This window comes from Micropterus salmoides, unplaced genomic scaffold, assembly GCF_014851395.1.
Source record: "Micropterus salmoides isolate LMB-PRFRI ecotype aquatic unplaced genomic scaffold, ASM1485139v1 Ms_hic_scaffold_17, whole genome shotgun sequence".
Taxonomy (NCBI): domain Eukaryota; kingdom Metazoa; phylum Chordata; class Actinopteri; order Centrarchiformes; family Centrarchidae; genus Micropterus; species Micropterus salmoides.
In genome coordinates this window covers 17,513,494-17,528,915 of record NW_024040817.1, presented here as the reverse complement: position 1 = coordinate 17,528,915, position 15,422 = coordinate 17,513,494, and the positions used below count along the sequence as shown (strand labels likewise).

The 15,422-nt window shown below is 42.5% G+C and overlaps 1 protein-coding gene across 1 annotated transcript in view; it reads right to left on the bottom strand.

Moving 5' to 3' along the window:
• jarid2b (jumonji, AT rich interactive domain 2b) overlaps nt 1–15,086 on the bottom strand; it is a 106,169-nt gene extending 91,083 nt beyond the window's left edge. The window contains exon 1 of the mRNA XM_038723980.1: nt 14,523–15,086. Coding sequence (XP_038579908.1) covers nt 14,523–14,567 — 45 coding nt within the window. The 5' untranslated portion in view covers nt 14,568–15,086. The remainder of the gene's footprint in view (nt 1–14,522) is intronic.
• Between the last annotated feature and the right edge of the window lie 336 nt (nt 15,087–15,422).

Here is a 15,422-nt window from a genome sequence, read left to right as displayed (position 1 = left end):
CCCCGACAATAGCTGCATTGATAACACCTACCAGCCAGAGAGATACAAAAGGAGGGGGATAAAGGCACAGAAAAGGGACAAAGACAAATAAAAGGAAAAGGGCATTGCAGCCTGTGAATGGAAACTCACTCACTTCCTTGCCATGCAGTACAATTTTCCCCATAAGGAAAGTGAAGTCTTGAGTGAAAGCAACTTTTTCTCCTCTCATTAGACAAAAAAACAAAAACAGTCTACTCCTAAAAAAAAAAAAAAAAAAAAAAAAGCTGAGCTACAGTGAGTTGAACGGACAAAGGAAAGCAGCAGATGTAGATACAACTCGAAAAACCTTCCATTGGTTATCAGTCAGCCAGTCATTCAATCCGACAGTAAGTTCGCCACTGATGGGCAAGGTTGGGCACACTCAGAATAAACTCTACCAGTGAGTGACAGCCGCCTCCATAAATCAATCCATTTGACAAGTTATTCATACATCAACACCCTTGTTTATGGAAATAATATGCAAACTCGCTGTCGAGCACTAGATGCATTTACAAGGTACTTATCCAATTCCCCCACAAGATCATTTGGTGTTCTTGCAGTGTGAAAGAAAAGATTTTTTAATGGCAAGCTTCTCACTAATGAGGGGAGAGATATTGCTAGCGCTAGCTTGGAGATCTGCAATTTAAAAAATACATCTTAGTAAATAAGTAGGAAAATAGAATAAAATCTAAAAAGTTTCAACATTCAAGTTTGTGCAAATCTACTGAAATATGACTCTTCACCGCAGCAGTTGGAGAAAATTTGATTTAAACACGATCCTGATCGTGCAACCACAGGCACAGCTAGGAATTCAGGGTCTCTTGTCAACAGCTCACTCCAGGCCTGAAACAATAAATATCTAATCCCTGTCATGTTACAGGGCCCCTGTGCAGCTCCGGGCCGCCTAAATCGATCAGCCCCCACATCAACCCCCCCATCCATATGGTGCCCCCTGCCTTTGACACAAGTGAAGGCAGTAATCAATGGGATTTAGCATGTGCTACAGAAACAATGACAAGACCAGTGAATAAAAAGATTTAGAGCTGTGTGAATGTTAATTTGTATGGTTTGTGTGGACGGATGTTTGACAAAAGCTCAGTGTCATGCTATAATTCGAGGCTGAACTGCCCTGTTGAATCCTGTACGTAATGATTCAGGGTCAACAAGTCTAACCTGAGTAAAAACCCGCTCCTGTGATGACCTCAACAACCTCTTGTATTTCCCAGTAATGATACCACAATGAGGTTTCTGTGTTAACCTTAAAAACAAAACCTTGACTCGTCACATTTAACTATACTAATTCAATCCAGTGGAGGCACCAAACAATTATCCTGTTCCAACATTACTGATCAGGAGAAATGGAATGTCATACAAGCTGAAGTCAACACAGAGATTAAAAATTCAATATAGGCCAAGTCACTCGATATCGCAACAATCATATTTCAGCCGCGCTAATCAAATTCACAAGCATGACCTCTGGGGTATATTAAATGTGTATATAACATGTGTCATGTCTCAAATGTTTTGCAGGGGAGATATCCATCTACACTGGTAAATATGGTGTAAAAAGGTGAGCCAGCAGCAGTCGCAGTAGCTACAACACATTCGCTCCCCGTAAAAATGAGCAGAAGACAGATTTCAGCATGCAGCCTGCCAGAACCACGGGAGGGAGACTAAATGATTATGTTACAACAACAATGCGCCAGCTCTCCGAAAACAATCACAGTCTAGGTAGGATATTGTGGCCGAGTAAAATTAAAGGGAAGTGGGAGCGAGACAGACTGAGGGAGGGAGAGTGGGAGACAGATTTTATGGAGATCAGGGGCTGTGTGACTGTGCTGCAGAGCAAGAGGAGTCGAGCAAGTAGCAAGTAGCCTGCTCTGAAATTCACACATCTTTTTTTATGAGTTGACAGAAGGAGGAGGCAATAGAGAGATAAGCTCCCATGTCCAAGCAGCTATGAGACTGATGCTATGCAGAATATCACCCATCAATCAAACTCTGTTTGGGCCTTTTCAACAAGCCAAAGTTGAAATCCCAAAAGACAACACTTCCTCTCAACGCAAAGTGTTGCACCACTGGGGACGAAAGCAAAACTACGCTTTTGCTTTGGCTTGTAAAGGGTTAACCGGCAGCAGGCTGGGCCTAATGCAGATTGTCAGGAAGATAAGATTACCAGTTAGTGTGGTGGTTAATGGAAGCCACCACAGCCCTCCACTGACAGTTGACAGGAGAGGCAGGAACGGGGCCTGACCACGGTCACACAAATATCCCTTTCAGATAGACAGTGACGAGGGTTCAGCCGCTCTCCATGGTCAACACACATCATCCAAACGGGCTTCACAACCTTCCTCCTGGCCTGGATTAAACATGAGTCAGAATCCAATGCTCTGATTAGATGTAAGGCTTTAATGTTACAGATGGTTAAATAACATTAAGTGAGTTCCTGACTTGTGCAGACTGTTGCAGATCAGTCTCTGAACCACAACAGCCGAAAATGAACTGTGATATAAGATTTAATTTAAATGGGTCAAACGTGCTGAGCGCACATTCACTAAGATACACAAGGAAGTTTGAAAGGAAAGCTTTCAAACAAAGCAAAATGTGGCTTCTCAGTTTCAATTTCTCTTTTTCTACACTTGATTCCAGCTTTACACTAGCACATCCCCATGTTTAAACAGACATAAAATTGATTCAAAACCAGATTATACTTGTCCGCGTAAAGAAAAAAAATATCTCTCTCTCTCACACACACACACACACACACGGGAGACCATAAAAGATAGGACCATTTTTATCTTACAAAATAAGCCTGCAGCTCCTAGTCAGATAAACTGCAATAAGTGAGCCAATGTGAGATGAAAAGCACAACACAAAAGCTACAAGCTCAAACTGTTCACAAATGTTAGTCAGGATCCCAGACAATGTTGAAAATAGAGTTAGGCAGTTGGACGAACATGTCGATGATTTGTGATTTGATGTGGGAGATTTTATTTTGCTAATTTAATGGCTGGGCTGACGGTGGCCGGTTATAAAATTTTAACATAATCGCCCAATCCTAATTTAAATTTATGGTGCAAAGATTCCAATTGCTAAACAACATTGAGCACGTACCATGCTTCACACTGAAGTAGACATAGTTTTCAAATGCTGCATTTACAACTCACCTAGACCACATAGAGCTACAGCCAAAGCCTATTTTCTCTGTATTCTTCTTTGTCCAACATGTTAAGCCTTTTTATAGCCTGTGTGTGTGTGTTACTGTATGACCATAGATTACACACAAAGTGCAGCCAGAGAACATTATGAAACAAAGCCAGGGCTTAGACAAGGGAGTTCCTTTGCTTAGGGAGTTGTAGCGCAGGCCCAGGAGTCCATTCCCTGGCACAACCGCTGGCACAAAAAAGACAAGAGGCAATTAAGAAATGATTTTCACCTCAAAGCCCTCACACCTCACCCCACGCTCCACTCACTCCACTATTGAACACAAAAGGGAAAGTCTCCGAGGCCTAAGAGACCCAGAGAAAGGGCGGAGGGGGCGACAGAGTACGGTGGGGGGGGGAGAGAGAGATGGAGTATATGAATAGTGAGACAAGTTAAAGGAATGATGGTGTGCGCGAAAGCAATAGAACATGCTGTGTAGATGGAGGTGGAGTGGAAAGAGTGTGAGAAGGCAGTGAATAATGGCGTTGGTACAGTGGGGATGAGGAATGAAGGTGATGCATGAGAGGCGATTAGATTGAGTCAGTGTAGCTAGTAACCCACAGTGGAGAGAGAGAGGGGCGGCCACACATGTAGTGCGGACTCTATCACTAGTAATTGACCTCAAAGGGAGTCTGGACAGGAAGTGAAATAAACAAATTTAAGTCCAGGCACACATAAAAGAGGAGTTTCTCACACACTGTGTCAAAGTCAGACCACCCTGGTTGTGACCAGTGTTACTAGTTGCACCTTCCTGAAGAGAATTGCCATTTCGGTCATGACCATAATTTTCCAACCTGTATGAATATTATGGATAAACCTTTATTGTCTTGGCAACACGCATGGTTTATATTTCTTAAATTCAGGCATTTACATTGTGGGTTTAGTAGTTTAGCTCATGTACTTACAGGTTTGACACACACACCTACAGTGGTATAAGGCTGTGCATTTGATATAGGCTATTCGTCAGTGTGATTTCTGCAGCCACCCCAAAAAGAAGGTGAATAGAAACTTTATTGTGCCAAGAACTGAACGTTTATATCAAAAAACGTAACAGCAGTGTTTATGTACACAAATAATCTTCAGACTTGCTGGACAAGTTTTTGGGGACTATTTCTTCAGTGGAAGGACATAGTCCCAATGAAGCCCCCGCGGATAAAAATGAAAATGTCTGCACAGCTTAGATATCAGTAAGGGTGGGTACGATTTTTTTTGATATAGGGTGAAGTGAACCTTCTATATCATTTAGCTGCAAGTTGTTTAGAGCCAACTAACACGCACAAGACATTCTGACTGAAAACTCCACATAAAGATGCAAGTCACAGCTGCTGTTATGAATACAGCCTTTTATTACAGACATTAGAAACATTAGGCACATTGCAAGGATCAATTATTATGATGGAACACACTATAATAGCATAAGAAGATCTATACCTGATACTCCTCACTTTTTTTGTCATATTTGTTTAGTATTTTATTCTGTGCATGAATAAGCCGTTCATGCATCACTTCTCCACATCAGGAACACAACAGGAATTAAAAACAACTGTCATATCGGACTGAATGGTATGAGTAATGTGAAATTCCACTCTTGATTTCTGAACGGTGGGGGGTTTAGTGAAAAAGAAAATGACTGTCGATAAGGGTAAAATAACTGATCTACTGTCAGGAAATGGGCCATCATAAATTGTGAAAGCTGACCAGTTTCTTATGACTACTGAAATACTACTGAAGTACTGCATAGGCGTCACAACAGCTGGGTAATACAAGAAAAGCAGATGACTAAACAGTATTAAAATGGACATTTTCTATTCTATGAAAGGGCTATACAAACAATTATCAAAAACAAAAGCCCATTTACTCTTCTCTTATTCTTATCAGTTTTACCATGTGCCTTAGGAAGAAGTCTCAAATTTGTAAATTTCTAACCTACTTTTATACATAACATATCCCTCCTAAGCTACATTTTCTGAGTTTCATGGCTACATTCTTGATTTCTCTGACTCACACAATTGCAACAAGACAGATCTAGTAACTTCCCCAGAATGCAGCCAGGAACCAGATGCTCCAACAGCCGCCTAACTTAACTCCTCAGCTAGTTCCACACCCTTATGGGTTAGAGAAAGATTTTTGACTTGCTCAGGATCCTTGTTAGACTGACAGTTTCTGTAGAAACGTGGGGGGGTACAAGCCCATCCCGCACACACATCCACAACAGAGGCATAGACAATAAAGTGCTGGAGGGGTTACTGTAGTCACCATGGTAACTTCCTGCTAGTTGTCTTACAAATTATGTTTACCCAGAGTTTGTTTCGATTTTCTCTTAAGTGCTAACCAACAGCTGCATTACTCATTTCAAATGTGTGAAAGTGAGTGTACATCTACGACAGTCAGGTTTGGATTCAACCAGTGGTTATCTCATTTCCTATCCACATTCTCAAACAATTATATCTAAAAACAGAGAGGGCTTTGCGTGAGCCTTTGTGATGTGTATGTGCTATTTCAGGAGCTGCATTTTAAAGAGAGTTATTTTTGACAGATCAGCGTACAGGTCTCGCCTTTACTGCAGTCACTGTGGATATTCCAGCTAGATGGTGCCTAATTTGATTATTTCTATCCTCTTGGATTTCTTTTCCTTGACGATCACAGGTTGTGATTTACAGGGCTGCCCCTCCCTCCTCCCTTCCCCGGGCCTTGTGATGTTTGATCTAGGGCCAGGGGAGGCCGGCCAGACATTCAGCCCAGACTCTGGCGCCCTTCCCTCAGTGTACCATGCACTCTAGCTCCCTGCTGTGAGGCCTGGAGGAAATCACGCAGCCAGGAGAATTATAAAAGCCCTCATCTATTGAGCAGGTTAAAAACAGGGGGAACAATACCTTTGAGTCACACTCTGCTTCTCTGTGGAAAAACTTAAAGCACCTATTGCTAAAAAAGAAAAATCAATAGGCAAAACCACCACCAAAAAAAACAAAACAAACAAAAAAAACCCACAATATTCCTGTACTGACTCTTGTCAAGTTCATACTCTTTTTCCATACTGCTTTTCATTTATGGAAATAAGAACAACCCCAAGGACGCCCCCAAAGTGTAAGTGCACGGGATTACAATGAAGAAAGATTTATTACAGCAAATATAAACAATCCACTATAAATAGAAATGTTTGGTAAGAGCACAAGACAGACATTAAACAATAAAAATGTATTCCAACAGCTCTTAAAATCAAATTCTTGCGAAGGCATTACAGCCAGGACAAGTGCAGAAATTACAACCCCAGAGGGCCTGTGTGTGTGTGTGTGTGTGTGTGTGTGTGTGTGTGTGTGTGTGTGTGTGTGTGTGTGTGTGTGTGTGTGTGTTGGAGGGGGTTAATTCACACAGCTGTGTAAGATCAAACTGGAGAGGATTCCAAAGTTTCCTTTGGCAGACCAAATCAAAACAAAACGGATGGAAGAATGCAAGATGCCGACTGAGTGGGAGACTGAGAGGAGAGAGCTGCAAAACCGCCAACAACCCAATCTGTAAAATTTTAACTAAGTGCATAGACAAGGGAACCGATCCGGCTGATCGTGCATTTGCTCCTCCTCTGCAACTGCGAGGCAATTCTGCAACTACACAAGGAGAAAATACCCCCGCTTCTTCCGTCCTCTCTCCAGCGCTATCCCACAGAAAGCTCCCAACGCCTCTTTCCTCAGTAGCTGCGCTGAGTAATAGAGAGAACGAGTTGAGAGGGAGGAGGTGAGAGAGATAGAGTGGAACAGAGAAAAAAAAAAAAAAAAAAAAAAATCCACTCAGTATACTATTACAAGACAAGATGGGGGGAAAGTAATGCGTTTCTCATGGCGGTTGGAGGATGGGGGTGTAGGATAGACGCAAACTGAATGAATGTTTATATATTGACCTGTGAATCAAATAAACCGTTTCTTCTGCCTATTACAGCCCTCAACCACCCACTATCACTACCTCCTCATTCCTTCCATTTCCTCACACGAGAGCTGACACGGGAACCAGCACATCCGACAACTCAGCAGCATTGATGCCCTTCCACCAACCACGTTTCAGTATTAACACGCTCTTGTCCATCCTCCAAATACAGTTTGGCGGGTGGAATTGGTTCCAGTGTGGGCCAGATGCAGTTAACATCTTTTCTGTAACTTGTAATTTTCCTCTAAAAATCAGAAACCACAAGATATACAACTACTATTCTGCCTTGAATCAAGGAGCTTTGAATAAAACCCTCTTTGCACCACGCCACCTTCACCACATATATTTTATATTTTATTTAGCAAGGGCAGAAAAGGAGAGATTAGGCAGTAACAGTGGCCACAGAGCCACTTTGCTCCACTGGCTCATTACTGTCCTGGTTAGGGTGGGCTGCCATCCTGAATTAAGGCCTCCCTCGCAAGGGGCCAAATTCTTGGTGAGAAGGGCTGCATTCGAGAGCACTTTAACAGAAGGGAGGTCACCGTTCCACAACTAGCCATGCATGTTTGAGAGCCACAAATGACTGTCGTGAAAAAGTAAGATAATGATAGTCAAATATTTTTAAAAAGTTGTCACAGGAAAATACCCTTGTGAGAGATTAAATGAGAGCGCGATTCATCGGCCAAGGCAACGCTGTGCCAAAGAGGACCTGAATAGAGTGGCCAGTGGCTTGTTGGCAGGAAGAAACAAACTGCTCCATCATAAAAAGAATGATTCATAGATTACTGCACTTGGTGGAAAGCTTGTGAGACCGTAAGGCATAACAAGAACAGTTATGAATGTACACTGAATGGTAAAACAGAACAGTATTCCCGGACTGAAATCTGATGACCATGTACAGCCAGCTATCTTCACAGAAAATATTAATAGTCAGCATATAGCATTTTCTTAGTAAAGCTTGAGGATTTCCTGATCTTAGAGTCACCACAACACATTTTATGTTGTTGCCTACTGAGTCTTACTGGCATATGTTTGACGGTGAAACTGGTATTCCGGGCAGAAAGAAAGGGAGTAATGGAGGATCGATACCGACTGAGCCTCTGCTCTGTTGCTTCATCCCCCGAGGCTTAATTCACTGGATGTGTAAAGACGACGGTGTCACAATAGGGGATCAGATGGGATTGACCACAGGATGAAAATGTAAGGAGTGTTTATTAAACTGATGTAGCTGAGATGAAGAGCAGGGAGAGGGTGAGCAGGGATCGGTCAAGAGGTTGTCTGAGAGATGTACATGATGGTCATTAAAAGCTAATGTCAGACTAAGCTACAATAGCTTGGTGATTCAAAAACGGATGAAAAACAACCTAATGCCTCCTATTTCAGCTTTACAGAGCTTAAAAGGGAAGCCCAGGGCTAAGCTGAAATTTGAACTACAAACAAAGTCACCTGAAGATTTTAAGATTATTTTTGTATTTAAAAAAATAAATTAAGAAAAGTGTATTTGACAATGCCTGCAGAAAGACTTAAAATAAAATAAAAACAAGATTATTTTCTTTTCATTCTACTATTGCTGAATGTCCTTCATGGGCCCCCATAAAGCCTGCAAGGCCAAACCAAAGACAAAGCTAAAGTGTTGATTCAGCTTCATAGGGATCCTGAATGGATAAGCTGTGGCAACCACTCACACACACACACACACACACACACACTCTCAGGGCCTGACCAGCTGTCTCCCCCCCACCCCCATCTCCATCCAAACCCACAGGAGCAGGAGGATATAAATCACTCGGCAGAATGAAGACACGCACGGAGGGAACGCACGTGGTGTACGTGAGACACACACACACACACACACACCCCGGCTTGCATTGGCTGTCCACAACTGCACTGTGTCCAACCATGCCTCGAGTCCAACTATTGGAACATATGCTGTAAAACACACCTACACAAGCATAGGCATACACTGCTCATAACCGAAACACACATACCATATAACAAAGACTGTCACGCCCAGTTTTATGTCATCACTCTGGAAATAGCCTACTCTGCTGATATCCACAAGACACCTTCAAGGCCCAAGAACCGGTTTCTCTCACCTACTGACTGCAGGTGCACACCTAAAGACCTTTGCCTGCGTGATTGTGTGCGTGAGTGCACTGGAGCCAGCAAAGAGCCGGAGATTGTGCTCAATGTCAACAGCTGATAAGAGAAAAGGTCATATTGCATAACGGGAGTTTGTGTGACATAATGCTGTTGAAAACCAACGTGAGAGAAGAATGGAGGAGGCAGAGACAGTAACGGGTAAAGAGCAAGAGAGAGAGTCTGTATTTATGTCGTAGAAAAGAGCTGAGTGGCGATGCATTTGGCCGCTGAACATCCATCAGCGGTCCAAATTAAAGCCAGCAGCTCACAGAGCCCATAATGATGGAAAAGCAGACTTTAATTATAAAAAGGGGAAAAAGGCTCCCTTCTCCTCATTTCAGCACAAAATTACTAAAAACTAGTAAATAATTATGGCTGAATTTAAAAAAGAAAAGAAGTCAGACAAATAGTCCGCAGGCTCTGCAAGAGGAGAGATGAGGCTAAAGGGACATGAGGCTGCGCCTGCAGCACGAGGAGGACTGCTTTTTCCCCTGCTTTAACACATGAGGCAATGTTCACCTGACATTCCCTGACAAATTTAAGCGCAACAGAAATGTAATTGTGTCTAAGACAAAGAGAGAGACGGCTGCAGACCGCGTCTGGTTACGTGCTATGCATTTCCTGTTTCCTAGAAATGATGTGAAGTATATAGTATGCTTTATGTTTTCTGTGCACCGTGCGAATGACACACAAACTCCTGGTTTGTTTCAGTAATTGTTCACTGTGTGTAAATTGCTGGCAGACTTCATGAGGGCTTTTTATATTCGTGGCAGTTATTTATGCCACACTGATACAGTTTGGCAACATAATCAAAGTAGCTCTGCTTTGATCCCCCCCCCGTTGTCGAATAAAAACAAAGCAGGGTGATGTTACTTTCAAATTAAAAAGTATTATCCCCTGTTGCCTTTTGTTTCTCCCTGCCACATGCTGCTGGTTTCAAACTTTACCCATGCAGAAAAATAAAGTGATGAGTGTTTATACAATCATAGAAAAACCAAACCAAAAAAATAAATTAAATGTATTGACAAAAGCGATGCTGACAAAATGAACTAGCATTGTAGCGCCTTTCAAAGGTGCCACGTGGATCGTAACCATAGCAAACATGGTCAAATAAACAGGCAGTAAAACGTTGCTTTTGCCACAGTACACTTTGGTTTGCCCTGGTAGCCATAGTGACGAGGAGGTTGCAAAGTGAACCCTGCCATGTTGCACACGTGAGGAGAAGGGGGTTTATGAAAGAATAATTTGCATTGAAACATAAGGTTAAATGAAGCGCATGGAGGCTCCGGCACGGTGAAAAAACAACCCTGGGACCCTCTCTTAGTGGTCCTACATGGAGGCCCACATTTCATTTGGACAGCCCAAGAACCAGAGAGCGAGACAGGGAGATAAAGAGAGGAAAAGGAGGAGAGGAGGGGGAGAGTCTGTGCCTTTGCACTCCCCATTCTGCCCCCGCTCTCTATTTTTGTTTCCTCTTTTTGTGCACGCTCAACGCACACACTCACAGTGCAATGGATTTTCAACTTGGCCCTCATCAGTTTTGCGCCTGATGAAACAAACACTGACAGCCTCTTTACATTTGTAAAGGCCCCTGCAGCAGCTGTGCTTGTCCCACACACACACACACACACCCCCTTTGAATCAGAGGCCTAGCCCCAGCTGGGGCCTACAGGAAGAGCCGACTCTGCACAAAATGGCCCTGGCTGCACTCTGCCGTGTACTCCTGCTATTCTCGCTTACAAACGTTCACAAACACACACACACACACTGTGTGTCATGTTTCGTTAGACAGAACAACACTGCCACACATTAGCCCTTTCTACCTCAGTCATTACACAGCACCTACCCTCAACCACTGGCTTGAAAGGAACCAACAAATTAAGAGAATGAACCAACAAAACAAAATTATTTCAATTTTAATGGAAACCGAGAGAAAGAGTACTCTCTTGCTCCTGCAGTGTCACTCAACCTGACGAAGCATGTTGGGGGGGGGGGGGGGGGGGGGGGGGACTGACAGGGCAATTTGACTTTTCTTTTTAGTTCCGTTGACATTGGCAGCCATAAATTCTAGTAGAAAATGGTAATTGCCATGTTTGCTTTCATTAAGGACTCATCCCATTTTATGACTGATGAATTTTAATATCATTCGCAGATAGTGCCTGTTTGTTGGGAGCAGCGAATGGGGGTGGAGGGGTAACAACTCACACTCGTGTTTCAGGGGAAATGGTTAAGCCAAGCATGTATAATTGTCTTACGCTAATTAAAGTGGGGGAGGGGGGGGGGGGGGGGGATCAGTAGGGGCCAAGAGTCCTGTCTCAAAGCCTGGAGGGGGGCTTGGGGAGCTGGACTCCTCCAGGTTGTTGTAGAAATGCACATTTGTGAGCCTTATTTGGTCCGGACCAGACTTTATGCATTAACTGCAGCTGCTGAAAATACATGACTCACATGCATACTACAGAAACATAGGTCCTGCAGTCGTGCACACATATAAACCATTTCCCTAGCCCTGAGGTTCTTATAAATAGTTAGTTATGAATAGACCAAATGAAAAAAAAATGAAACAGCCTATCCAATTTTAGACTGTGACACTGTTGGTCATCATAGTCTGGCTTAATTTTAAGAGGGGACTTTTGTTTCAGTTAGTCATCAATTCTATGCCACATTCTGTTTCCTCAATTCAGACACAGGCTTAATAAGATCTTCATAAAATCCAAAACTTTTCTTCACAAAATTTAACCCACTTTCTCCAAAACACAAGGCAATTAAAGTATGGTCAAGATAATGTTAAAGTACTTGGTCTTTAGAAGCAAAAAGTCACTTTTAGGGTTGAATATCTAAAAAGTCAGCTCCAAGTATGGCAAAGGACACTATAGGATGTTGATCATCTGCTACAAGTGTTATACACAAGAGGACTGAGGTGCGATGCACCATCTTAGATTTACTTTTTCCATTTTAAACATACATCCGCCTTCTTTGGGTTCACTCACATTTGGGTTGCGTTTCAACAAATAATTGTTTAGGCCCATACATTTCAGTGTTATTAGTGATGATGTGTTGAACAGTAACAGAAATTTGTGTTGCCCATAAGACATAAAGATGTGTTAATAAAATAATTTTTAGGCTATGCAGTGGACTTGATCATAGAAACCATCCCAGGTGGTTTAAATAATAGATTGCTGATCCTCGGCTGGAACAAATTTTTCTTGATGCCATATCTATATGTTCATACTAAACATACCAGGTACATAGATATGTACAATTATGAGGTGGCAGAAACCACATGGTCACTTGTAAAACTATAAATACAGCCATAAAACTGAAGAGTTCTTGAGAAAATTCTATTAGTCTATAGTTGCAGAAATTCTCTGACTACACTTCAATTGATTACAAATGTATGTAATACAAATATATTTAAATTCTCCACACACACACACAATACAGAAAAATGCCCAGGTGAATTAAGCTGTACGAAATAACGCATGGAAACAATCCTTTTTGTATGTGGTCTAATTGTTTGCTTGCTCCTACAAACCTGTTGCTCAGTTTGGCCTTTAGCAATATATATATTTGTTAACTGCACAATAGAAATGTGAGAAATTGTTGAGTTTTTATTTGATTTAGCAACCAAACCGCTTGCAGGAGTTAACAAACTTTTTAAAAGACACTCCACGTGTTGTTTGGACGGGGGTGGGGCGGTTTGCTCTGCTGACTTCAGCTCCAGAGCCTTAACAGACATGATATGCCCAGTGCAATTAAACGCAACACTGTGTCAAGTGACGAGTATTCACAGCAACAATCTATAAATGCATCAGAGAAGTGCAACAAACTTCAAAGCCCAGCCACAGAGGCCCGGCCAGCGAGTGTAGTCTTCGTGAAAAATGATACATTGTAACTTAGGCGGCTGATATGTTGAGCCATTCACACACACTTTGCAAGATTAAAACTCTTTGTTTCATTGATGAAGGAGGACACGTAGTGTTCGCCAGACCAACGCCTAAACCAACACTACAATTTAAGCCTAAATTAGGCTGTTTTTATTTCACAGCCCCTTCCCCATAAATCCACCAGTGTTACTTGCAGAAAGAAAATGGTTGCTTCTTGGTATCGCTTCATACATGAGCCTCTGCAATGCGACTGATACAGGCTCTTAAAAAGATTGGCTCATTCAGAAACCTTGTGCTCGACCACATCGACCACGTAATGTGCAGTCTAATGCGAATTCGGTAGCAGAGGACGAGACCCAAACGCTTGTAAGCTAATCCCCAGTAGTATTTCAAAAATGGAGTTATCCCTAAGCGGGCTGCTGCAATATTTGCTCGCTCACAGAGGTCACACGGAGACCTGCAAAATGACTGATACCCTGCCGGACTTTTCGTTCATAGTAGGGCTAATAGCGAAGACAACCGCATAACAACGACGCCAGGAGAGTCCCGGCACCGTTTCAACTGTTGGAAATTGAACGAATATGCTGAATTGCATGACCCCCTTTCCTCCTGTTCTCCCTCACTCTTTATGGGGAAAATTAAAGAGCCACAACAGTCCGCGAAACATGTCGGTTTGCCAGCCCTACACACAGCAACACACAGCGCCGACATACCCAACGTTGCCTTTAACATTTAAACCACATAGGCTACATAAGCTGCCGCATGAGAATGGTTTTACATTCACGAGGTAAGAGCTCCGTTTAAAGCGGAGATACAAAAAAAAATGCTCAGGATGGGACGAAATGGAAGCCGAAATAGCTGAGCCATGGCCGACAGGCTCGTCTTCACGGCTCGGAATAGGAAGACATAGGGAGCGAACAAAAGCCTTTTCTGGGAACAGTTTGCCAAGTCCTTTAATTTTACAACCTTTTATAGCTTTATCACGTAGCCAAGACACACCATGCACCCCCACCACGCGTTTAAACAAGTCAAAATGAGCGAAGCAATCCTCCAAACCCCCCCGATGTTCAAATACCCTAAAACATGTCTGATGTCGAAGAAACGCTGCAACACAGACACTGAATAAACATTGCTGTCTCTTTAAATAAAAATCATGTAATTGTTAACACGCTAAGGTAACTCATAGCCGTTACCTTATAAAGGGTATTTGACCCAAATAGCACACCAGCTGCCTGGTGGTAACCTTCACAGTCCGTGATGAAAGTTTATGCATTTTCATCAAGACGAGCAAGGCAAACTTGAATAGAGCGACTGCATTTGTGAGCAATTTCAGAGAATAAAGGGGGCGTTTTTACTTACATATTTCTTTTGAATGATATTCCTCTTAGGTCTTTCCTTGCTCATTATGCAATCCCCAAAAAATGTTTGGCTATAGAGAGAATGGCCACATGAATTTCTTTCTTTGACTCTCGCCTCTCTCGGAGCACCACCAAATGACGATTTAAATCCCCGGCTCTGTAGGAAAAGCTTGCTGGCTTTGCAGAATCCTCCTTCGGTGTTTCCCTTAAACTATTCGGATATAAATCCCAAAATTCAAGGGTCGACGACGGACAGAGACGGACTGAAGCCAAACTCACTGGGGGATAACATAGTCAAAACAAATGCACAACAATAAGTTCCATTCGCCAAAACAGCTCGGCTTCTCCTCTCTGCGCACTCGCTCCCGGCTCTTTTCAAATACATGAATATACTTGAGGTGATGTCAACAAGTTACATCTTGTTCGAGGTGACAATACGACGAGAAATTAATAAATAAAATTTAAAATAAAACGTTAAGTGTCACGTCGTTCTTTCTTGTTTTTTTAGCTGGAGCCTGCAGTCGACGAGAGAGCTCTCCAGCGGCACTGCTCTACTGACTGAGAGCAGCTCCTTTCTTCCCCAGCCTCAGCCTCTCAGCCTATCACATCCTTTATCATTCAGCGGCAACTTCAAAATCCCAATGAGACAACCCTAAACACCAAACACTGCCAAATTGTCCTATACCACGTTATTTTATGGACTTATAGACAGTTTAATGTGATCTTACACCATGTGGTGCGTTTTAACTCCTATACTAGTAGTTTAGAAGCATTACAAGGAGAAGGGGTGGTCACAAGTTTATACTTCCCCTATGCTGGTAGTATTTGAAATCCTATGTTATCATAATATTACTATGGATGTATTGTGTCTGTAGCCTAAACTCATTGAGAAGTGACTTTA